We start from the raw sequence: 24,526 nt of genomic DNA, 5'->3' as shown, positions 1-24,526 counted from the left end.
TATAAAGTTTTTCACAGTATTCTCTAATAATCCACTTAATTGATGGAAGATTTGTAGTGGTAGTCTTTGTTCAATCCTGGTATCAGTTTTATCTTTGTTAGTCTACTGTGTATCAACTTTATTGAGCTTTTAAAAGAACTCTTTATTCTGTTGATTTTTCTCCATTGTTTTACTGTTTTCCATTTCACTGTTAAGAATTCTTGAGTATTTCCTGTCTTCTTGCTTTGACAATATTTGGCTTATCTTTTTCTAGTTTTTTTTTTTTGAGAAAGAAACATGGATTATGGACTTTAGAAATTTCCTCTTCTGTAAAAATTAATGCATTCATGGTATATCTTTTTCTAACTTTTTATTTTCAACCTACCTATGTCATTGTTTTTCAAATGAATTTCTTGAGGATAACATATATTGGATTTCTAGAAATCCATATATCAATTTCTACCTTTTTCATTGGTATATTTAAATTATTTATATTTAAGGTAATTACATCTTAGTACCAAAATGTGCCATTTTATTATTTGTCTTCTTTCTCATACCTTATTGGGGATTACTTGAACAAACTTTAAGATTCGATCTTAATTTACAGTGTATTTGAGTACAGTGTTTTGTACATTGCTTTTTAGTGGTTGGTTTGAGTGGATGCTTTGTATATTATAATAAACAAATATAACTTATCTCAATCTACTGGTATTGACATTTATCATTTGAAATGAAATGCACAAAATTTACTTCCACTTAGTCTCCCATTACCTTCCCACATTTAAATATGATTGTATTCATTTACTCTACATGCACTGTGCACATCATATAGTTTTAAAATTTTTGCTTCAATCTTCACATATGATTTAAGAAAACTATAAGATAGCTTGCTATATTTATCCATTCAGCTGTTCTTTCCTTTTTTAAAAATTGCAAGCCTTTTTCTGTCATTTCCTTTTCCTCTCTTTTTTAAGTTTTTTCATTTCCTTTTTTTCATTTCTTTTCTAATTCTCTTTAGAGATTTTATTTAGCCATTTTTACAGGGTACTTTATCTAGTGACAAATTCCTTAAGTTTTCTTTTGTCTGAGTGTGTCCTTATTTCTCTTTCATTTCTGAAGAATAACTTCACTGTATATGGAGTTTGTGATTGGTAGTTCTTTCTTTCAGCACTTGAAAAATGTTGTTCCACTTTCTTCTGGCACAACTGCTCCCTGCCTCCCTCCTCCAATCAGCCATTTATATTAGTGATTGTACTTTTCAGTTCCGTAATTAACATTTTGTTCCTTTTTGTCATTTCTATTTTCTTTATTTGTTTCAAGAAAATTAGTAATTGCTTGTTGAAGCATTTTTATGATAAGTGCTTTGAAATCTTTGTCAGATAATTCTAAGGTCTGATTCATCTTTGTGTTGGTGTCTATTGACTATTTTTTTCCACTGAGGTTGTGATTTTTCCTGCTCTTGGTATGATGAGTGGTTTTTTTACTATACCCAGGGCATTCTGGATATTATGAGACTCTACATCTCATTTAATCTTTTTTTTTTTTTTTTTTTTTTAAGCAGATGTCTCTTTGTTGTAGTGTGGTATGAGGGCTGTACGAATATATATGTGCAGCTTCTTGCTGGGTCCCACTGACACCTCTCTGGCAAAATTGAGGCACTGCTTCATACTGCTTCATTAAAGACAGTAGGGTAGAAGTTTAGGTCCTCTCTTGGCCCTGCTGAAACCTTTCTGGCCAAAGTGGGGCATCACCTTCCTCCACATTATTGAAAGTAAGAGTTATATGTTCAGCTCCCTGCTGGGCCCTGCTGATACCAAAAGGGCAAGTAGAAGATTAACTTGTACTGAAAATGAAGTATCAATTACTTCCATGATGCAGACAGGGATGGAGTTACATTTCTCTTATAGGCCTCAGTGACACAGGAAAGGGAAGGTAAAGCAGAGTGGTGAGTAGTTCCACCTTGTGCTGTCTCTTTAGTCTTATTGCTGCTGGGTGGGGGTGCAGACTTGGCTCATCATTGGACTCCACTAACAATACCCTGCTGTAGGAAGCAGAACACAGCCTGTTTCCGCTGGGCTGATGGAAAATCAACTACCCACTTGGCCTCACCTACAATATACTGGCAGGTAAATCAGAGCACTATCTGTTCTGTCATGTAGAAGACTGAACAGCTCATCCCTGCCAACAAACACTACCAGGGGAGAAATTCAAAGCTTTGCCATCTGCTTTTAGGGGTAGCAGGGGGTGAGGTGGAAGATCAGCTTCCTGCTTGGCTCTGCTAAAACCATGGGGGAACTAAGTAATTTCCCCACTAGTGTTTGGCTGGAGTAGGGTGAGTATTAACGAAGGCTTTTGTTCTGTTAGTTCACCCTTGTCCTAGGTCCTTTGGCTTGAGGAGACAGACCTTTGTAGTTTTTTTTGTTTTGTCTGTACCTGTGGGTATTTCCAGGTTAGAGGCTTCATCAGTGTTCTGTTCAGTTTAAATAGGAGGCAAAAAGGAAACCCAGCTAACTCACTGTTGTGTCATTCCTCAAGTCCTGGAAGTCCTTATAAAGTCTGATTTCTTCTTCCTACCCTTGAGAGTCTTTCTATGCTTGTTTATTTTGTAATGTCCAGGGGTTTTTAGTTATAAAAGAAAACATCTGGGAAGAATAGGGCTACTATATCTTGGCTAGAACCAGAAGTCTCGTCAGTAGGAATACCTTTGAAATTTGATAAACTTATCGTAATATTATCTGGAGTAATTAATACATGAACCAACAGAATAACAAACACCCCTCCCATCCACAAACATTTCCTATTATGTTTTAAAAGCACTATAACCACAACAGTGTGGTGCTAGCGGTGGAACTGGTAAATAGATGGATGAAACAAAAGTTCAGGAAAAGACAGACTTGTGTATGTATATGTGTGTACCCAGGCATATGAAAATTTAGTATATGATAAATGAGGCAACTCAAACAAGTAGTGGACAAGATGGCTTTTGCAATAAATTGGGCTGGGAAAATAAAAATATATTTGAAAATATTTTGTAAGTTTAGTCATCCCATATATAAAAATTTATACCGATATAAATTACAGATAAAGAATATTTAAATATTTCTATTTAAATATTTCTATTTAAAATATTTCTATTTAAAATAAATACACCCAAGGTGGTAGTATATTTAAATATTTCTATTTAAAGATTTCTATTTAAAATAAATACACCCAAGGTGTTAGTATAACTGGTATAATTATCTTGGAAAACAGTTTGACTTCATATAGAAAAGCTGAAAATACACATTACTTAAAACCCAGAAATTCCATTCCTTAGTATATACCTCAGACAAACTTTACACAGGATGCTTTTATAAGAATTTTATAACATCATATCTCATAACAGCTCCAAATGGAAGCAAGCTGAATGCCCACTGCAAAGGGGAAGTCTCAATAATTTGTGGTACAATGGAGTATTTTACAGCAAAAAAACAAAAAAAGAACAAAAACAAAACCCTCCAAAATCTTAGCCAAAGAAAACACTATGAATAAATCTCATAGTGTTGAACCAAATAAGTAAGGCACAAAATAATTCATTTAAAATTCAAAGAGAAATACAAATATATTATAATATTTAGGGATGTGTATAAAAGTAAAACTAAATAAAAGCAAGGAATGGAAAACAATAAAAACTCAGGGTATTGAGTGGAACACATGGGCATAACTGGGCCAGGAATGTATTTGCACTTTATCCCTTAAGCCTTTGGCCAAGCATCCATTGACTATGAGGTGATATATTGTAATTAATAAATACATGCTTGGGGCGCCTGGGTGGCGCAGTCGGTTAAGCGTCCAACTTCAGCCAGGTCACGATCTCACGGTCCGTGAGTTCGAGCCCCGCGTCAGGCTCTGGGCTGATGGCTCAGAGCCTGGAGCCTGTTTCCGATTCTGTGTCTCCCTCTCTCTCTGCCCCTCCCCCGTTCATGCTCTGTCTCTGTCTGTCCCAAAAATAAATAAAAACGTTGAAAAAAAAATTAAAAAAAAAAAATAAATACATGCTTAATTCAAACTATGCATGAACTAAATAATAATTTCTGGTGCTAGAAAAATTGTGAAAGATTACCATACCTTATAAAAATTGAATTGTTTCATTAATCAATTATATTTTAATGTTTATTTATTTTTGACACCGAGAGAGAAAGACAGAACATGAGTGGGAGGAGGGGCAGACAGAGAGGGAGACACAGAATCTGAAGCAGACCCCAGGCTCTGAGCTGTGAGCACAGAGCTCAAAGTGGGGCTCGAACTCACGGACCAGGAGATCATGACCTGAGCAGAAATTGGACGCTCAACCAATTGAGCCACCCAGGTGCCCCTCATTAATCAATTATAATTTAATAATAAACATACACATATATATTTACTTATACATGTTATATTGTGGATATATTTCAAATTTAAATGCAATTGTACTATTTAGATATTTAAAATTACTCTGTTATTTGCCAACTAAAATGAACATTACAACTAGATATTTCACATTTCCTGCAATTCAAACAAAAAAGATTATATCTGATTTCAGTTGAAAATACTAACGCTTCCATCAAATAAAAGTTGATGAAATATTTTATAAAAGGTTTTCTTCTGACACTTTAAAAAGCAAGAAGCAATTTCATATTTTTTTATGCCTCAAGCCTCAAACTCTCTGAAGCTGTTTTAGATATAATGCCACCAATTAATTTAAAAAATCATATATTAATGTCATCCATGAATCATGTTTTTTTGAAGGAATTTCTTGAGGGATAACTCTTATAACTCTAAAATTTCAAAAATACAATGAAAAATTACTTCTTTAGAGGAAAATATTAAAAAAATTGGCAATGTTTTTGCTAATTAATTAAGCTAATAAAAAATACATGAATCCTCTAGCTCTTAAATGGGTCAAGAGTTTTGGTTCACTGTTATTACCTCATATATCCTTTTGGTGATTCCATTTACTAGCATGGCCTCAAGCAATTCTTGGATAAGGACAAATCCCATTATCAACAGAAAGATAAAATTATCTTCCTTCTGAATTTCAGGCTGATTTATCCAATGATTTAATGAGTATTTGGTTATCTGGGAGAGATTTCAAATTATTAAGTCCAAAATTATTCCTCTTTTCTCTCAAATTTATTCCTTATATCTCCTCTTTCAGTAACATAAGCTGGATTAGACCTAAGGTTTCTCCAAACCAAACTATTTTATGAATTTATATCAAGTTCGAATGAGTCATTTGACACTTTTTTTATGCTAGAATGTAATTATTGAATTAGTTCCTGATATTGGCTACACAGAACACCTGACATGTTATAACTAATAGTATATTATTTAATAGAGACCAATTACATTAATGGATTTAAAAATAATGCAAGCAAATTAAAAAATAATTTACTAAGATTTGAGTTTATTGAACTCAATTTTGGAAAGTTTGATTAAATCAAGCTTAATGGTTTGTTGAGATCTTTACATGTCATTGTTAAGAATTTAACTCAGTACTGTTACCCTTGATTATTGCTACTCAGTTGTTAAATTTTATTTATGTAACAGATAGTAAGTTCAATTCTCATTGGATTGTAAATTGCTCTTACAGAGCATGTTATGCCACATGTTATGCTAGAAGACTAATAATCCATAGGACTTAGTAAAATGTTAAAAACAGAAGAATGCAATAATGATGTGATTTTCAAAGAATAAGGTCAATTTTTCATTTAATGTACTACAAATTTTAAGTCGCAGTTTGCATACTGTGTTTTCAATGGAACCAGGAAATATTTTCTAGAAGACTGGTACTATTTATAGTTAGTGAAAGCTTACAGGGAAAATAAATTAAAACAAAATAGAAAGATAATCTGTTATGCATTCTAATGCTTTTATACAGTGTTTCTTAAGTAGATTTTTAACGTAGTTTATAGGAAAGGGTTCTTTTTTGATTTTCCAAATATTTTTCATAGAAATGCATTGATAATGGTAATTGAAATCTATCTGATATATATATATATATGTATATATATATACATATATATATGTATACATATGTATATATATGTATATATATGTACATACATATGTATATATATGTATATATATATACACTAATTAAAATAGAATGTGAAATAAATGATATCCTAACACACCCAAAGATTCAATAGTACAAAGAAAAAGCAATCCTTCCCCCTACTTCCCTGACCTGTCAAGATATTAAGTCTTTGTAGAGGTGAAAAATGCCATACTATACCTTGATTTCTTCTATTTCATCTGGTACTATCTTGTATGCTGATATAGTCCCACCCAACCTGAAATTAGGAAAAGAAAATATTCTCAAAACCAGCAATAGTGTAAAAAATATATGGACTATTTCTTCCATTAGCATCAAAATGCCACCAGTAATTGCCCATTGCCCACCCCAGTAACCATGTCGTAAAAACAACTTTTTATGCTTAGGTTTTCCACATATTACTTAAAAAGTGGTAGATAATGAATGACTACAAAAAGAGGAAATATTAAGTTATATTTTTAACTATAAGTAAACTTCTCTCATTGATACTTTTAATGATGCTACCACTTTTACTGACGGATTCTGTCACAACTAAGATCTATGAATAGCAGACATAGTAGTTTCCTTATCGGTTTGTTTTTAATTAACAGAATTTACTTTTTAGAGTACTTCTGAATTTACAAAAAACATTGAGTAGAAAGTAAAGAGATTTGTTTCCCAGATTTCCCATCACAGTTTTCCTTGTTATTAATATCTTAGTGTTGTACATGAGTCACAATTAATGAACCAATAATGATTTTGCTTCTTTTTAAAAATAATGTATGGAGTGCCTGGGTGACTCAGTTGGTAAAGCATCTGACTTCGGCTCAGGACATGATCTCATGGCTCATGGGTAGGAGCCCAGCATCTTGGATCTTTGGTGTTAGCATGGAGCCCTGTGTCTCCCTCTCTCTCTGCCCCTCTCCCACTAAGGCTTTTACTTTCTCAAAAATAAACATTAAAAAAAATAATTTAAACAAGAGTCAGAGAGGTGTGTCCAGCATTGTCCAAAGGAAAGAGATGAGTGTTTTGAGGATTACAATTTAATTCCTAAAATACAATCTTTGTCTTGAGGGAGTGAGGTTATTACATGCCATGTTCACCTGTTTGAAATTTTTTTTTTTTTTTTGGAAATTAGTTAAGATTTGTGTAACGCTTATCATTTGCCAGGCATGTGATGTATCATCTAATTCTTATAACTGTTATCATTGTAAAAACGGGGAAATTGAGACACAGAGTGATCCAGTAATTTTCACAATTGAAGGAGGCAACTGAGATGCACATTAATTGTAAAATATATAACAGATTTCAAATACTTGATACACAGAAGACTAATTTAAAACAACTGAGTACATTTTAAAACAATATGATGGATATATTGAGTTAAATTATGTTATTAAAGTTAACACCATCTACTTCTTTTCAGTTTTTAAAAAGTCACTACTAAAATTTTTAAATTAAAGATAGCTTGCATTTCTTGGCGATTATCATATATCCATCAAATAGGAATTCTAAGTTCTCAAACTCCAAGATTATTTACCTATCATTACTCAGATTCAGTGCTTAAAAAGGAACTTTCTGATTACTTATTTGACTTTATAAGTATCTGAATTTTAGAAAAGAGAGAATCACAAATAAGGCATTTACACACTTTAGATACTTTAGGATATCATCTCCTGTCTCAAAAGTAAATTAATAAATGACATTTTTGGGGCTGCTGGTGATTAAGTGTCTAACTCTTGAGTTTGGCTGAGCTCATGATCTCATGCTTCATGGGTTTAAGCCTCAAGTCAGGCTCTGTGCTGACAGCATGGAGCTTGCTTGGAATTCTCTCTTTCTCTTTCTCTCTGCCCCTCCTCCACTCATGCGTGCTTGCTTATGTACTCTCTTTCTCTCTCAAAATAAATAAATAAACGTATAAAAATGACATTCTGGTTTCCATTAAAAAATAACTTTATCTGGCCAAATGAATTTTATTGAAAAGTCTACATTTAAACTCTTTAATATTACTATTTATACTTGCTAATGGAAATAGGGTTCATATCTTGATTTGAGAATTACTTCCTAGATTTAAAGTGCCACAACTGAATGATGAAAACACTCATGACATTTAACTTAATTCATATTATACAATACATATAAGTGATATACCAAAGAAGACCATAGTAAGTAACTAGCAAAAGAGGACATAGCTACTAAAATGAAAAATTATATAACCATTTTTAAATTTTTTTTAGAGAGAATGTGAGTCAGGGACAGGGGCACAGGGGGAGAAGAGAGAGAGGAGAGAGGAGAGAGAGATGAGCGAGGAGCGAGGAGAGAGAGAAAGAGAGGAGACAGAAAATGAATCTCAAGCAGGCTCCATGCTCAGCATAGAGCCTGATGTGGGGCTCAATCCCAAAACCCTGGGATTATGACCTCAGCTGAAATCAAGAGTCAGACACTCAAGTGACTGAGCCACCCAGATGCCCCTATATAACCATCTGTAAGATGTTTGAAGTAGGCATTTAAAAAATGTTTTCACTGTCAATTATTTAAGTTTTCAAATTAAAAGTTGAGATTGTTGGGATATCAATGAAGAAATTAGAGCAAAAAAACTATTGAAAACTCAAGGACTTCAATTTAGAGTCTTGCAAATAATGGGTTAATTTTATTCTTTGAGTTTATGTTATGTAATAGATACAACCAAGGGAATGAGGATGCAAAGAAATCACAGTCTTGTATGGAAGCAGATTGAGTAAACAAGTATCTGTAATATAAAGCAGTAAAGTGTCACAACAGAACTAGGCAGAAGTTGAAAGTTTGAAATTATTTCAAAAAAAGAGTTTTTAAAAAATACCTATCATTGTAAAATAAACTGATAATAACACAAGCAGCCCACAACAACTTTTAAATAAATGGCTATTACAGAAATACTTTTGATTTGTTAGTACAGTTATGATTCAAAGATGCAGTGTTGATAACAGTTGACTTCTGGAAGAAAAATTAAAAAGTTGCTATGATAAACTCCAATAAACAACTCATTTTCTCTTGATTAATGTTGACTAACAGTACTCAAATACTGCCTTTCCTGAAATCCCAACCTAGGGAAGGTAAACTTCCAGATTAGTATTTCTACATCAGCTCAAATCAATTATAATGGTCTTTTTTTTTTTTAAAGTTTATTTACATATTGAGACAGAGAGAGAGAACAAGCTGGGGAAGGACAGAGAGAAAGAAGAGAGAAATCCCAAGTAGGCTCCACACTGTCAGTGCAGAGCCCAACATGAGGCTTGAACTCACAAACTGTGAGATCATGACCTGAGCTGAAAGCAAGAGTTGGACGCTTAACCGACTGAACCACCCAGGCACCCCTCAATCATAATGGTCTTAAATGTTTTAATTTAATTAATTTATTTTTTATTTGAGAGAGAGAGACAGAGAGAGAGAGAGAGAGAGAGAGAGAGATTGAGTGAGTGAGTGAGTGAGGAAGAGGGGCAGAGGGCAGAGGGAGAGAGAGAATCTTAAGCTCCATGCTCAGCAAAGAGCCTTATGAGGGGCTTGATCCCATGACCCTATGATCCCGGACCGAGTTGAAATCAAGGGTTGGATATTCAACTGTCTGAGCCACCCAGCCATCTCTGGTTTTAACTGTTAAAAAAAGGCAAGTAAAATATGATTTAATATGAACCTACTTGGATTAAAATGGATATGGGAGATACAAATAATATGCATATGAATAGTATGCTGACAAAACAGTAGGATAATTGTATTCTAAAACAAAGGAGACTTGGAGGGCGTCTGTATTATACATAACATAGAGTAAAAAAAAATTTAAGCTGATATAACATCAGAAAAAAAATCTCATAAAAAGAAACAATCTAGAAGTAATGAAAAAAAAAAAAGAAACAAACAAAAAAACTGAGTCATAAGTGAGTTTAAACAAAGAAAGTTCAAGGGTTGCCTGGGTGGCTCATCTGGTAAGCGTCCGACTTCAGCTCAGGTCATGATCTCACACTCCATGAGTTTGAGCCCCACATCGGGCTTTGTGCTGACAGCTCAGAGCCTGAAGCCTGCTTCAGATTCTGTGTCTCCCTCTCTCTCTGCACCTCCCCTGCTAATGCTCTCTCTCTGTCTCAAAAATAAATAAAAACATTAAAAAATTTTTAAAATAAAAAAAAGAAAGTTCAAGAAAAAACTTACTTCAAACTATCTTTTTTTCCTATTCCGCAACTAAAACCAAATTACGGTAACTTCACCATCAATTTTGTCCCATGAACTGATTACTGAAGATACATTTCTATTTTTGTGGCATCAAGAAACATAGCCAGATTTAAAATACTTATAAATTTAGCATACTATCAATATTCCATTGTTACTGCACTCAAGGCAGAATCTTTCCAATTTTCATGTTCTTTCCATTACAATACACTTCTCATTGTTGAAGAAAGACTACACACTAGTAGAGTTCTAATTTACTCTAGTCAATATATAAAAATGGTATTACATTGACAGTGACAGTGGTAATAATAGTACCAATACTACTAGTATTAGTATATTGAGCATTTACATGTATTTACATGTATTTTCTCATTTAACTCCTATAACCTATGACGATTATGAAAAAAATGAGACAAGCAATTTTTTTGAAATTCCCAGAACTAGTAATGGCAGAGCTTGGCTTAAGAACCGAGTTCTAAAATTCATAAGAAGATTATGAAAATGAAAACTCATATGAAAATTCAAGAGACACACAATAGTCAATCACAAAAAGAAGAAAGTTCGAGGATTCCCACTTGCTGATTTCAAGTTACTAGAAGGCTACAGGAATCAATACAAAGTGGTACTGGTATAAGGACAGACGTATAGCAACAGAGTACAACTAAAAGTCCATAAATTAAAGTCACATTTATGGTCATCTGGTTTTTGTTTTCCTTTTTATTTTGCCATGGAAAATACATGTAATAAATTTAAATCAATTACATTCACAGTGATATGCAACTGTCATTACTATTTCCAAGCTTTCTATCACATAAGCAGAAAATCTATAACTATTAATTGATGTCCCATTTTCTCCAGATTTTTTCTTTATGAATTCAACTACTTTAAGAACCTCATATAAGTGGAATCATAAAATATCTGTCCTTTTGTGTGTGGCTAATTTCACTCCACATAGTGTTTTCAAGCTGCATCCACATTGTAGCATGTATCAAGTACCACTTTATTCCTTTTAATGACTGAATAGTATCTCATGATGCATATATACTACATTTTATCTATTCATCTGTTAGTGAACACTTAAAATTGTTCCCATTTTTTTATTATGAATAATGCTGCAACCAACACTGGAATATAAGTATCTGAGTCTCTCTTTTTAATTCTTTTAGGTATATACCTAGGAGGTAGAAATGCTCAGTCATATGGTAACTCTAAGTTTAGCACTCAAGCACTGCCAAACAGTTTTTCACAGTGGCTATACCATTTTACGTCACCACCAGCAATGTGTGAGGGTTCTAATTCATGCTTACCAACACTTGTTATTTTTATCTTTGTGTGTTTTTTAAATTTATTTTTCAAATGTTTATTTATTTTTGACAGAGAGAGAGAGAGAGAGAGAGAGACAGAGAGAGACAGAGCATGAGCGAGGGAAGGGCAGAGAGAGAGGGAGACACAGAATCCGAAGCAGGCTCCAGGCTCTGAGCTGTCAGCACAGAGCCCAACGCAGGGCTTGAACTCACAGACCGTGAGATCATGACCTGAGCCGAAGTCGGACACTCAACCGTCTGAACCACCCAGGCGCCCCAGTGTGTGTGTGTGTTTTTTTTAATGGCCACCCTAATAAGTATAAACTGGTAATTCTTTGTAGTTTTGACTTGTATTTCCATAACAACTAGTGATGTAGAGCATCTTTTCAGATGTTTGCTGGCCATTTGTTTATCTTCTTTGGAGAAGTATCTCTATTCAGGTCCTCTGGCCATTTTCATTCACATTGGGTTGTCTTTTTGTTATTTAGTTGTAGTTCTTTACATATTCTGGATATTAAATGCTATCTAATATATGATTTCCAAATATTTTATCTCTTTCATTTTCTTTTTTTTTTAATATGAAATTTATTGTCAAACTGGTTTCCATACAACACCCAGTTCATTTTCTATCTTGATAATGTCTGTTGACATACTAAGGCTTTTAATTTTGGTTAAGTCCAATTTATCTTTTTTTTTGTTGTCGTTGCTAATGTTATTGGTATCGTATATAAAAATCCATTATCACAGAAACAGTAATTCAAAAGGATACATGCATCCCTATGTTTACTGAAGCATTATTTACAACAGCCAAATTATGGAAGCAGCCCACATGTCCATCGAAGATGAATGGATAAAGATGTGGTATATATACAATGGAATATTATTCAGCCATAAAAAAGAATGCCATTCACAACAGCATAGAGCTAGAGAATATACTGCTAAGAGAAATAAGTCAGAGAAAGACAAATACCATATGATCTCACTCAAGTGTAGAATTTAAGAACTAAAATAAATGAACAAAGGAGAAAAAAGAGATAAACCAAGAAATAGACTCTTAACCATCGAGAACTGAGGTTTACTAGAGGGGAGATTGGGGGTGGTGGTGAAATAGGTGATGGGGATTAAAGAGTACACTTAACATGATGAAAAACAAACATCCGTTGCCAAATCCAAGATCATCCAGCTGTTCTAGCAGTATTTGTTAAAGAGACTTTTCTTTCCCAAAGCTGTTGTTACAACTTTGACTTAGCATCCTTGTCTAAAATCAATTTCCCATACATAAATGGATTTAGTTCTGGTTCCTCAATTCTATTCCACTGGTCTATAGGTCTATTTTATAACAGCGCCACACTGTTTTGATTTTGGTAACCTTTGTAGTGAGTTTTGAAAGTGGGAAACATTCTCCAATTTTGTTCTTCTTTTACATAATTGTTTTGGCTGTTTGTGGCCCCTTGTAATTTCATAATTTCAGGTATGGTTTTCTCATTTCTATTTTTAAAAGGCTGTTTGAATTTTGATAGGGTTTACACTGAATCTGTAGATCACATTGACTAGTACTGACATCTTAATAATATGAAGTCCTCCAATCCATGAACATGGGATGACTTTTCATTTCTTTAGCTAATCTTCAGTTTTTTTCCAGCAGCTTTTGTAATTTTTCACTGTACAAGTCTTTTATTTCCTAGGTTAAATTTATTCCTAGACATTTTACTTTTCAGATGGCATTTTAAAAGGAATTGCTTTTAATTTCCTTTTCAGATTGTTTATGCTGGTATATAGAACTGCGTAATTTTTGTGTTCTTCTACCCTGAAATTTTAGTGGACTCTTTTGCTGGCTATAACTTTTTTTTGGATTCCATAGGATATTCTATATACAGAATCAGAGTTAACTGTGAATAGCAATAGATTTACATTTTCCTGAACATTTTCCTGATTGTCTTTTATTTCTTTTCCATGTCTAAATGCTTTGGCTAGAACTTCCAATGCAGTGTTCAATATCAGTGGTGAAAATAAACATTCTTGTCTTGTTCCTGGATTTAAAAGAAACGTTTTTCCGTTTTTCACCACTGAGCATGTTAGATGTGTTTTTCATGTCTTTTGTCATGTTAAGGAAGTGCCCTTCTACTGCTAGTTTTCAAAGTATTTTCATCAAAAAAGGGTGTTAGATTTTAAATTTTTGTTAAATGCATTTTGTGTCAAATGATGATGTGGGTTTTTTTTTTTTTTTTTCCATTCTTCAATGTGTTGTATTACAGTGATTTTATTATACTGAACTATTCTTGAATTCCTGTGATAATCTTATTTGGTCATGGTGTATAATCCTTTTGATATGTTGTTGAATTCAGTTTCCTAGTATTTTGAGTATTTTTTGTACTTATATGTATTCATAATGGATACTGGTCTGTAATTTTCTTTTCTTGTGATGTCTTTTTCTGGCTTTCGTAGCAAGGTTATGGTGGCCTCATTACAGATGTTCTATCCTCTTGAATTTTTTGGAAGATGTTGAGAAGCACTGGTGTTAATTCTTCTTTAAGTGTTTGGTTTCATTCACAAGTGAAGTCATCTGGTCCTAGATGTTTCTTTGTTGGGAGGTTTTTGATTACTGTTCAATCTCTTTATTTGTTATAGATCTGCTGATATTTCCTATTTCTTCTGTCAGTTGAGGTAATTCACATGTTTCTTGGAATCTGTCTATTCATCTAGGTCATCCATTTGTGGGCATACAATTGTTCACAGTATTCTTTATAATCCTTTTATTTTTGAAAGTTGGTAGTAATATTCCCACCTTCATCTCTGATTAGCTTTTGTATCTTCTCTTTTTTCTTAGTCAATCTAGCTAAGATTTTCTTAATCTTTTCAAAGAACAAACTTTTGGTTTCATTTTCTCTGTTGTTTTTCTATTCTTCTGTATTTCATTTGTCTCCATCCAAATCCTTATCATTTTCTTCCTTTCTCCCTTTTCTTTTTCCCTCTTTCTATCCTTGCATTATTGTCTTATCTTGTGTTTAGCTGATTTTTTTCTTTTTCTTTGTAATGAATTACAGTAAAAGCTTGATTACAAATAACATGTTCTTTGAGTGTTCTGCAAGATGAGCAAACATTTCTAATAAATTTCAAATTAATAAATGAGTGATGTCTTATGAGTAGTATATGATACTGAATGTCACATGATCACAACTGAGGCAATAGTTCTTGAAATTTGCTTTGATGTACAAGCATGTCTCCACAACAAATTATGTTTGGAAACCAAGGTTTTACTGTATTTTGATTCCTTTGTCATTTTCTGTTATGTATCTTTTAGATATTTTCTTTGTGGCTTTCATGAGGAATATATTTAACTCCCTAAATTTATAACAATCTGGTTGAATTGATAACTTAACTTCAATAGCATAAAAAAAAAAAAAAACAACTCTGCTACTCTATACCTCTATCTCCTCCCACTCTTATGTTGTTGTCACAACTGTGTTTGCTAGTTTGGGGTTTAGTTGTCACTTCTTTTCCAGTTCTTCAAGGTATAAAGTTAGCTCATTCATTGGAGATATTTCTTCCTTTCTAATGATGGCATTTCTAGCTATAAATATCCCTCTGAACAGTGCTTTCACAGCATCCCATGAATTCTGGTATGTTGTGTTTTGTTTTCATCTGTCTCAAAATATTTTACTAATGACTACTTTTTGAACCACTGGTTAAGAATGAATTACTTAATTTTCACATACTGTCAATTTTCTAGTTTCCCCCCTTTGTTAATTTCTAGCTTCATCCCATTGTGGTCAGAGAAGATACTTTATATGATTTTAATCTTTTTAAATTTACTGAGACACCTTTTGGTAGCCTAACATTTGCTTTATTATGTAAAGTGTTCCATATCTCTTTTTGTATGTTGTCAACAATTGCCTATTGAAGCATAACTATGCCTGGCTTTCCTAACTTATTTTAAGTATTAAGTATGATAATTCATTAATTTTCTTAATACAGATTTCTTTTAAAAGTTTTAATTATATGACTTTTCTGAATGAAATAGTCTACTACCTATGTAATAAAATAAAGAAATATGTAGATAGTGGTTATTGCCATAAGTGAAACCATTCCAGAAAACAAAAAAGGTCCAAATTTATTGGTAATAGTGATGTTCAAAGGTAATTCAGAGTTGCTCTGAAATATTTTAATTTTCTGTCCCTACCTAAAATCTGCTTCTCCTTTACTTTTCTCCAATTTTTGCTGTAGTAAATATTACTTCATCCAGAAGTCCATGTCAGAATTGTGGAAATATTCTTGGATGTCTTCCTCTTAGTCCCCACAACAATTAGTAACTGAGTCATATTTCTACTTAGCTTAATTTATCTTGAAAATACTTATTCCTCTACTTCCAGATTGTTATTTAAGAGTTTATAATTTCTAACCACAGTTTTAACAGTATCCTTATCATAGATGCACCAGTCAGAGCTTTCTAAAATGTAATTTTTGTCATGTTGCATCCTTATTTTATATTTAATATCTTAAGTTTGATGAAACAACTCCCTTTGTAACCCAATTTTTGACTCCATTTTTTTTCTCATTTCCTGTTACACTCTCACAGCCTCTTTATTCTAGCCATGCACAATTATCAGTAGTTTCATTAATGCATTAGGCATTCCCTTGCCTCTTTGTCTTTGTATTATCCCTAAGCTGAAAGCCCTTCTGCATCCCTGACTCTCCTAATCATCCTTCAGGAGCAAAATATCACTTTCACAGGATTTATCTAGATTCTAGAATCAGAGATATGCTCTTTCTCTACTATAAGTAGTACCTTACTCTTACCTGCATTCTGGGATTTATTGTTGTTGTTGTTGTTGTTGTTGTTGTTGTTATATTTATTATTTACCCAGAGATCTATATTTCCCATTAGATTAGGAAGGTACAGATTACATTTTGAGTTAGTTTTGTAACTGACACACAGTGGTCACTTAAAGCCTGGTAAAAATGTTCAGTAAATTAATGAATGATGAAAATGTTAACCACACTCTTCAGGGAATCCTTTGTTAAAAGCAGTATCTCCATTTTAATAATTTTTATCATACATTTTTGGTACACACAATGTGGTGTAAACTGACTTCTTTTATAAAATAATTCTTAGATGTCTAAGTTTGAGCAGTATTCTACTCTCAGAGCTTTCAACTTGACAGAAGAAGTAGGAAATGTTCAGTGATTTTATAAGAAGCCAAACTATTGCTTCATACATTAGTATTAATGAATTAGCCTTATGTAGACAATATTCTAAAAATATCTGTGCATAGGGCTTGGTTCTCTCTATTTTAGAAGTTATCAGATGTCACTTAAACATTAAGTAAGGTTAATCTTTTTTCCTCCCAGGGAGATCATGTTATCTAAATGATGCTAAAGATTATGATCCCATTAGAAAACTTCTATCAGATATAAAAGGGAGACTACTAGACTTATGTAACATACACGCATATCCAACAAATTCCACAAGTGGTTATTTTAGTCTATTTTTATCCTATGCTTAAGGCCCTGTGGTACTCAATAAAGTCCTAGCACCAGCTCTAATTAAAATTCAAATCTAAAACTGTTACAAGAAATTATATCTCCTAATAATGTGGCTTATCACTGGTTTATTTTAAGATTTACAGTGTTAAGACAAAAAATGGTAAAATTATCAAATCAAGAAACTGGATGTCCCTTCATTCAATTATATTTCTGCCACTTATTTGTCATAAATGTTTCATTCAACAATTATTTCTTTCTTGTAATACTTTTTGATTTCTTAAAGTTATCTTAAATGCTATAAATCACCATATGCCTCAAATAAATATAAATAATACAAATATAAAATCACCAGGTGCCTCAAATAAAGTGCAATTTTTTAATTAAAAAACACAAAAAAAAAAAAAACCCACACTCCTCTAAAAAGGAAAGTATTAAACAGTGTCTAGGTCTAACTATAATCAGTCACACATAATGTAAAATGCTACTATATGCATCAATCTTTCAAAATATGGTTTCTTGGGAGAGAAGGCCATAAATCAACAGTTCTCTAAATTTTATTCCATTAGGGGAAGAAGTTTTAGGTTTTAATATCACAATTTCAGTGACATTCAGAGAAAAGGCATGCTTTAAGAAAAAGGTGTAATATCTGAGCAGATCTGGAAATACAACAGTATAGAAGCAAAACATCTTTCAAATTTTCATAGACTCTAAAGAAGTATACTTTGTGTCATTTTGAAATACAGCTAAATTTCTAAATATGCTGTCAAATAGAGGAAAACAAAAACCAACCTGGAAAGTGGATACATGCTAATAGCACAAAGGAAGGAACTCTGGTCTGCTCTTATTTGAACAATAACATAACTATGTAAAGCAAATATTAAATCAAGCAGATAGAAATAAAAGGTTAGGTAAAATTGTGTTCAATAACTTTCAAAATTCCCATGTATCAAATAATTGACTAAATATCTCATTGTATGGTACATGTGGAATACCTGACTTTTTTTTCATTTTTTTAAAATATGAAATTTATTGTCAAATTGGTTTCCATACAACACCCAGTGCTCATCCCAACAGGTGTCCTCCTCAATACCTATCACCCACCCTCCTCCCTCCCACCCCCCATCAACCCTCAGTTTGTTTTCAATTTTTAAGAGTCTCTTATGTTTTGGCTCCTTCCCTCTCTAACCTTTTTTTTTTTTTTTTTCCTTTTTTCTCCCCCTCCCCCATGGTCTTTTGTTAAGTTTCTCAGGATCCACGTAAGAGTGAAAACATATGGTATCTGTCTTTCTCTGTATGACTTATTTCACTTAGCATAACACTCTACAGTTCCATCCATGTTGCTACAAAAGGCCATATTTCATTCTTTCTCATTGCCAAGTAGTATTCCATTGTATATATAAACCACAATTTCTTTACCCATTCATCAGTTGATGGACATTTAGGCTCTTTCCATAATTTGGCTATTGTTGAAAGTGCTGCTATAAACATTGGGGTACAAGTGCCTCTATGCATCAGCACTCCTGTATCCCTTGGGGAAATTCCTAGCAGTGCTACTGCTCGGTCATAGGGTAGACTTATTTTTAATTTTTTGAGGAACCTCCACACTGTTTTCCAGAGCGGCTGCACCAGTTTGCATTCCCACCAACAGTGCAAGAGGGTTCCGGTTTCTCCACATCCTCGCCAGCATCTATAGTCTCCTGATTTGCTCCTTTTAGCCACTCTGACTGGCATGAGGTTATATCTGAGTGTGGTTTTGATTTGTATTTCCCTGATGAGGAGTGACATTGAGCATCTTTTCAGGTGCCTGTTGGCCATCTGGATGTCTTCTTTAGAGAAGTGTCTATTCATGTTTTCTGCCCATTTCTTCACTGGATTATTTGTTTTTTGGGTGTGGAGTTTGGCGAGCTCTTTATAGATTTTGGATACTAGCCCCTTGTCCGATATGTCATTTGCAAATATCTTTTCCCATTCCGTTGGTTGCCTTTTAGTTTAGTTGATTGTTTCCTTGGCAGTGCAGAGCTTTTTATCTTCATGAGGTCCCAATAGTTCACTTTTGCTTTTAATTCCCTTGCCTTTGGGGATGTGTCCAGTAAGAAGTTGCTGCGGCTGAGGTCAGAGAGGTCTTTTCCTGCTTTCTCCTCTAGGGTTTTGATGGTTTCCTGTCTCACATTTAGGTCCTTTATCCATTTTGAGTTTATTTTTGTGAATGGGGTGAGAAAGTGGTCTAGTTTCCATCTTCTGCATGTTGCTGTCCAGTTCTCCTAGCACCATTTGTTAAAGAGACTGTCTTTTTTCCATTGGATATTCTTTCCTGCTTTGTCAAAGATTAGTTGGCCTTACTTTTGTGGGTCTAGTTCTGGGGTTTCTGTTCTATTCCATTGGTCTATGTGTCTGTTTTTGTGCCACTACCATGCTGTCTTGATGATTATAGCTTTGCAGTAGAGGCTAAAGTCTGGGATTGTGATGCCTCCCGCTTTGGTCTTTTTCTTCAAAATTACTTTGGCTATTCAGGGTCTTTTGTAGTTCCATACAAATTTTAGGATTGCTTGTTCTAGCTTCAAGAAGAATGCTGGTGCAATTTTGATTGGGATTGCATTGAATGTGTACATAGCTTTGGGTAGTATTGACATTTTAACAATATTTTTACTTCCAATCCATGAGCATGGGATGTTTTTCCATTTCTTTATATCTTCTTCAATTTCCTCCATAAGGTTTCTATAGTTTTCAGCATACTGATCTTTTACATTTTTGGTTAGGTTTATTCCTAGGTATTTTATGCTTCTTGGTGCAATTGTGAATGGGATCGGTTTCTTTATTTGTCTTTCTGTTGCTTCATTATTAGTGTATAAGAATGCAACTGATTTCTGGACATTGATTTTGTATCCCGCGACTTTGCTGAATTCATGTATCAGTTCTAGCAGATTTTTGGTGCAGTCTATCGGGTTTTCCACGTGTAATATTATGTCATCTGCAAAAAGTGAAAGCTTGACTTCATCATTGCCAATTTGGATGCCTTTGATTTCCTTTTGTTGTCTAATTACTGATGCTAGCACTTCCAACACTATGTTAAACAACAGCGGGGAGAGTGGACATCCCTGTCGTGTTCCTGAACTCAGGGAGAAAGCTCTCAGTTTTTCCCCACTGATGATGATATTAGCTGTGGGCTTTTCATTAATGGCTTTTATGATGTTTAAGTATGTTCCTTCTATCTCGACTTTTTCGAGGATTATTATTAAGAAAGGGTGCTAAATTTTGTCAAATGCTTTTTCTGCAGCTATTCACAGGATCATATCGTTATCTTTTCTTTTATTAATGTGATCTATCACATTGATTGATTTGCGAATGTTGAACTAGCCCTGCAGCCCAGGAATGAATCCCACTTGATCATGGTGCATAATTCTTTTAATATGCTGTTGAATTTGATTTGCTAGTATCTTATTGAGAATTTTTGCATCCATATTCATCAGGGATATTGGCCTGTAGTTCTCTTTTTTTGATTCCCAAATCGGTCTCTGTCCGATTTGGGAATCAAAGTAATGCTAGCTTCATAGAATGAGTCTGGAAGTTTTCCTTTCATTTCTATTTTTTGGAACAGTTGAGAAAGATAGGTATTAACTCTGCTTTAAATGTCCAGTAGAATTCTCCAGGGAAGTCCTCTGGTCCAGGACTCTTATTTGTTGGGAGATTTGATAACTGATACTATTTCTTCCCTAGTTATGGATCCGTTTAAATTTTCTATTTCTTCCCGTTTGAGTTTTGGTAGTGTGTGGATGTTTAGGAATTTGTCCATTTCTTCCAGGTTGTCCAGTCTGTGGGCATATAATTTTTCATAGTATTCTCTGATAATTGCTTGTATTTCTGGGGGATTGTCTGTAATAATTCCATTTTCATTCATGATTTTATCTACTTGGGTCACCTCCCTTTTCTTTTTGAGAAGCCTGTCTAGTGGTTTATCAATTTTGTTTATTTTTTCAAAAAAACAACTCTTGGTTTCATTGATCTGCTCTACAGTTTTTTTTAGATTCTATATTGTTTATTTCTGCTCTGATATTTATTATTTCTCTTCTTCTGCTGGCTTTGGGGTGTCTTTGCTGTTCTGCTTCCATTTCCTTTAGGTGTGCTGTTAGATTTTGTGTTTGGGATTTTTCTTGTTTCTTGAGATAGGCCTGCATTGCAATGTATTTTCCTCTCAGGACTGCCTTTGCTGCATCCCACAAGGTTTGGATTGTTGTATTTTCATTTTCATTTGTTTCCATATATTTTTTAATTTCTTCTCTAATTGCCTGGTTGACCCATTCATTCTTTAGTAGGGTGTTCTTTAACCTCCATGCTTTTGGAGGTTTTCCAGACTTTTTCCTGTGGTTGATTTCAAGTTTCATAGCATTGTGGTCCGAAAGTGTGCATGGTATGATCTCAATTCTTGTATACTTATGAAGGGCTGTTTTTTGACCCATTATGTGATCTACCTTGGAGAATGTTCCATGTGCACTCGAGAAGAAAGTATATTCTGTTGCTTTGGGATGCAGAGTTCTAAATGTATCTGTCAAGTCCATCTGATCCAATGTATCATTCAGGGCCCTTGTTTCTTTATTGAATCTGTGTCTAGATGATCTATCCATTGTTGTAAGTGGAGTATTAAAGTCCCTGCAATGACCACATTCTTATCAATAAGGTTGCTTATGTTTGTGATTGTTTTTATATATTTGGGGGCTCCCACATTCGGCGCATAGACATTCATAATTATTAGCTCTTCCTGATGGATAGACCCTGTAATTATTATATAATTCCCTTCTTCATCTCTTGTTACAGCCTTTAATTTATAGTCTAGTTTGTCTGATATAAATATGGCTACTCCAGCTTTCTTTTGACTTCCAGTAGCATGAAAGCTAGTTCTCCATCCCGTCACTTTCAACCTGATGGTGTCCCCAGGTCTAAAATGAGTCTCTTGTAGACAGCAAATAGATGGGTTTTGTTTTTTTATCCATTCTGATACCCTATGTCTTTTGGTTGGAGCATTTAGTCCATTTGCATTCAGTGTTATTTGAAAGATATGGCTTTAGAGTCATTGTGATGTCTGTAGGTTTCATGCTTGTAGTGATGTCTCTGGTACTTTGTAGTCCTTGCAACATTTCACTCACAGAATCCCCCTTAGGATCTCTTGTAGGGCTGGTTTAGTGGTGATGAATTACTTCAGTTGTTGTTTGTTTGGGAAGACCTTTATCTTTCTTTCTATTCTGAATGACAAACTTGCTGGATAAAGGATTCTTGACTGCATATTTCTTCTTCATCACATTGAAGATTTCCTTGCATTCCTGTCTGGCCTGCCAAGTTTCAGTAGATAGATCTGTCACTAGTCTTACCAGTTTCCCTTTATATGTTAGAGTGCGTTTTTCCCTAGCTGCTTTCATAATTTTCTCTTTATCCTTGTATTTTGCCAGTTTCACTATGATATGTTGTACAGAAGATCAATTCAAGTTACATCTGAAGGGAGTTCTCTGTGCCTCTTGGATTTCAATGCCTTTTTTCCTTCCCCAGATCAGGGAAGTTCTCAGCTATGATTTGTTCAAGTACACCTTCAGCCCCTTTCTCTCTCCCTTCCTCCTCTGGAATCCCTATTATATGGATATTGTTGCATTTCATTGCATCACTTGGTTCTCTAATTTTTCCCTCATACTCCTGGATTTTTTTTATCTTTTTCTCAGCTTCCTCTTTTTCCATAATTATATCTTCTAATTCACGTATTCTCTCCTCTGCCTGCTCAATCTGAGCTGTGGTCGCCCGTATTTTATTTTGCACCTCATTTATAGCATATTTTAGCTCCTCCTGTTTCTTAGTCCCTTGATCTCTGTAGCAATAGATTCTCTGCAGCCGTCTATACTTGTTTCAAGCCCAGCGATTAATTTTATGACTATTATTATAAATTCTTGTTCCATTATATTGCTTTAATCGTTTTTGATCAATTTGTTAATTGTCGCTACTTCCTGGAATTTCTTTTGAGGAGAATTCTTCCATTTTGGATAGTCTCTAGAGTGGGGTGGAACTGCAGAGCACTTCCCCTGTGCTGTCTGGAGTAACTTGTTTTGGTGGGCGGGGCTGCAGTCAGACCCCCCCAACGCTGGGGCCACAGTCAGACTGGTGTGTACCTTATCTTCCCCTCTCCCAGGGGCAGAACTCACCGTGGAGTGGTAGGGCTACTTGCACACTGCCAGGCTTGTGGTGCTGCTTCTATGGGATCTGGCGTATTAGCCAGGGTGGATCTGCAAGGTGCACAGGGGTGGGAGGGGCAGGCTTAGCTCACTTTGCTGTGGGTGGTCCCCGAGGGAGGGGCCCTGCAGCACCAGGAGGGGGGCAGGTGGACCAGTCGGAGGGATTGATCCACAGAAGCACAGCATTGGGTGTTTGCACAGTGCAAGCAACTACGGTGACAGAAACTGGTTCCATTTGGGATTTCGGCTAGGGGATGGGAGAGGGAGATGGCGCTGGCCAGTGCCTTTGTTCCCTGTCAAGCTGAACTCTGTCTTCTGGGGCTCAACACCTCTCCCTCCTGTTGTTCTCTCGCCCTCCCACTCTCCGAGCAGAGCTGTTAACTTATAACATTCCAGATGTTAAGTCCCACTGGCTGTCAGACTCACACAGTCCAGCCCCTCCGCTTTTGCAAGCCAGACCCAGGGTCTCTCCCTTGCTGGGCGGGCTGCCCCTCCACCGCCCTGGCTCCCTCCCACCAGTCCGTGTAGCGTGCAGTGCCTCTCCGCCCTTCCTACCCTCTTCCATGGGCGTCTACGCTTGGCTCCAGACAGTCCATTCTGCTACCTGATTTTTTTTAAAGGAAAAAATATATAGGTACAAAAAATTAAATTCATATTATAAAAATGTCTAAGGGCTCTTGTGTTGCTCAGTCAGTTGAATGACTTTGGCTCAGGTCATGGTCTCATGGTCCATGGGTTCGAGCCCCGAGTCATGGTCTGTGCTGATAGCTTGGAGCCTGGAGCCTCCTTCGGATTCTGTGTCTCCCTCTCTCTCTCTGTCCCTCCCCTGCTTGTGTGCTCGCTCACTCTCTTGCTCTCTCTCTCTCTCTCACAAAAATAAATAAACATTTCATGCTCATGGACTGGAAGAACAAATAATTAAAATGTCTATATTACTCAAAGCAATCTACACATTCAGTGCAATCCCTACCAAAATACCAACAGCATTCTTCACGGAACTAGACAAACTAGAACTGACAAACTCTTAGCCAGACTAAAAAGAGACAGAAGACTCAAGTAAAATAAAAATTTAAGAAAAGACATTATCACTGATGCTACAGAAACAAAAAGAAACATAAGAAACTATTAGGTACATTTATATGCCAACAAATTGGGTAATATAGAAGAAACACATAAATTCCTAGAAAGGTACAGTCTACCAAATCTGAATCATGAAGATTAGAAAACCTGAACAGACCTATGCTGATTGAATCATAAGTGAAAAATCTCCTAAGAAAAAGAGCCCAGACCAGATGACT

General features: G+C 34.8%; 1 protein-coding gene across 14 annotated transcripts in view; it reads right to left on the bottom strand.

Annotated features, from left to right (window-relative positions):
* GPHN (gephyrin) overlaps positions 1-24,526 on the bottom strand; it is a 628,070-nt gene that overhangs the window by 352,455 nt on the left and 251,089 nt on the right. For all 14 annotated transcript variants that reach the window (XM_030319344.1, XM_030319345.1, XM_030319348.1 and 11 more), the window contains exon 3: positions 6,236-6,293. In XM_030319344.1, coding sequence (XP_030175204.1) covers positions 6,236-6,293 — 58 coding nt within the window. The remainder of the gene's footprint in view (positions 1-6,235; positions 6,294-24,526) is intronic.

The sequence above is a fragment of the Lynx canadensis genome, chromosome B3, assembly GCF_007474595.2.
Source record: "Lynx canadensis isolate LIC74 chromosome B3, mLynCan4.pri.v2, whole genome shotgun sequence".
Lineage (NCBI taxonomy): Eukaryota > Metazoa > Chordata > Mammalia > Carnivora > Felidae > Lynx > Lynx canadensis.
The sequence above is the reverse complement of the archived record's forward strand: the minus strand, read 5'-3'. Positions and strand labels throughout refer to the sequence as shown.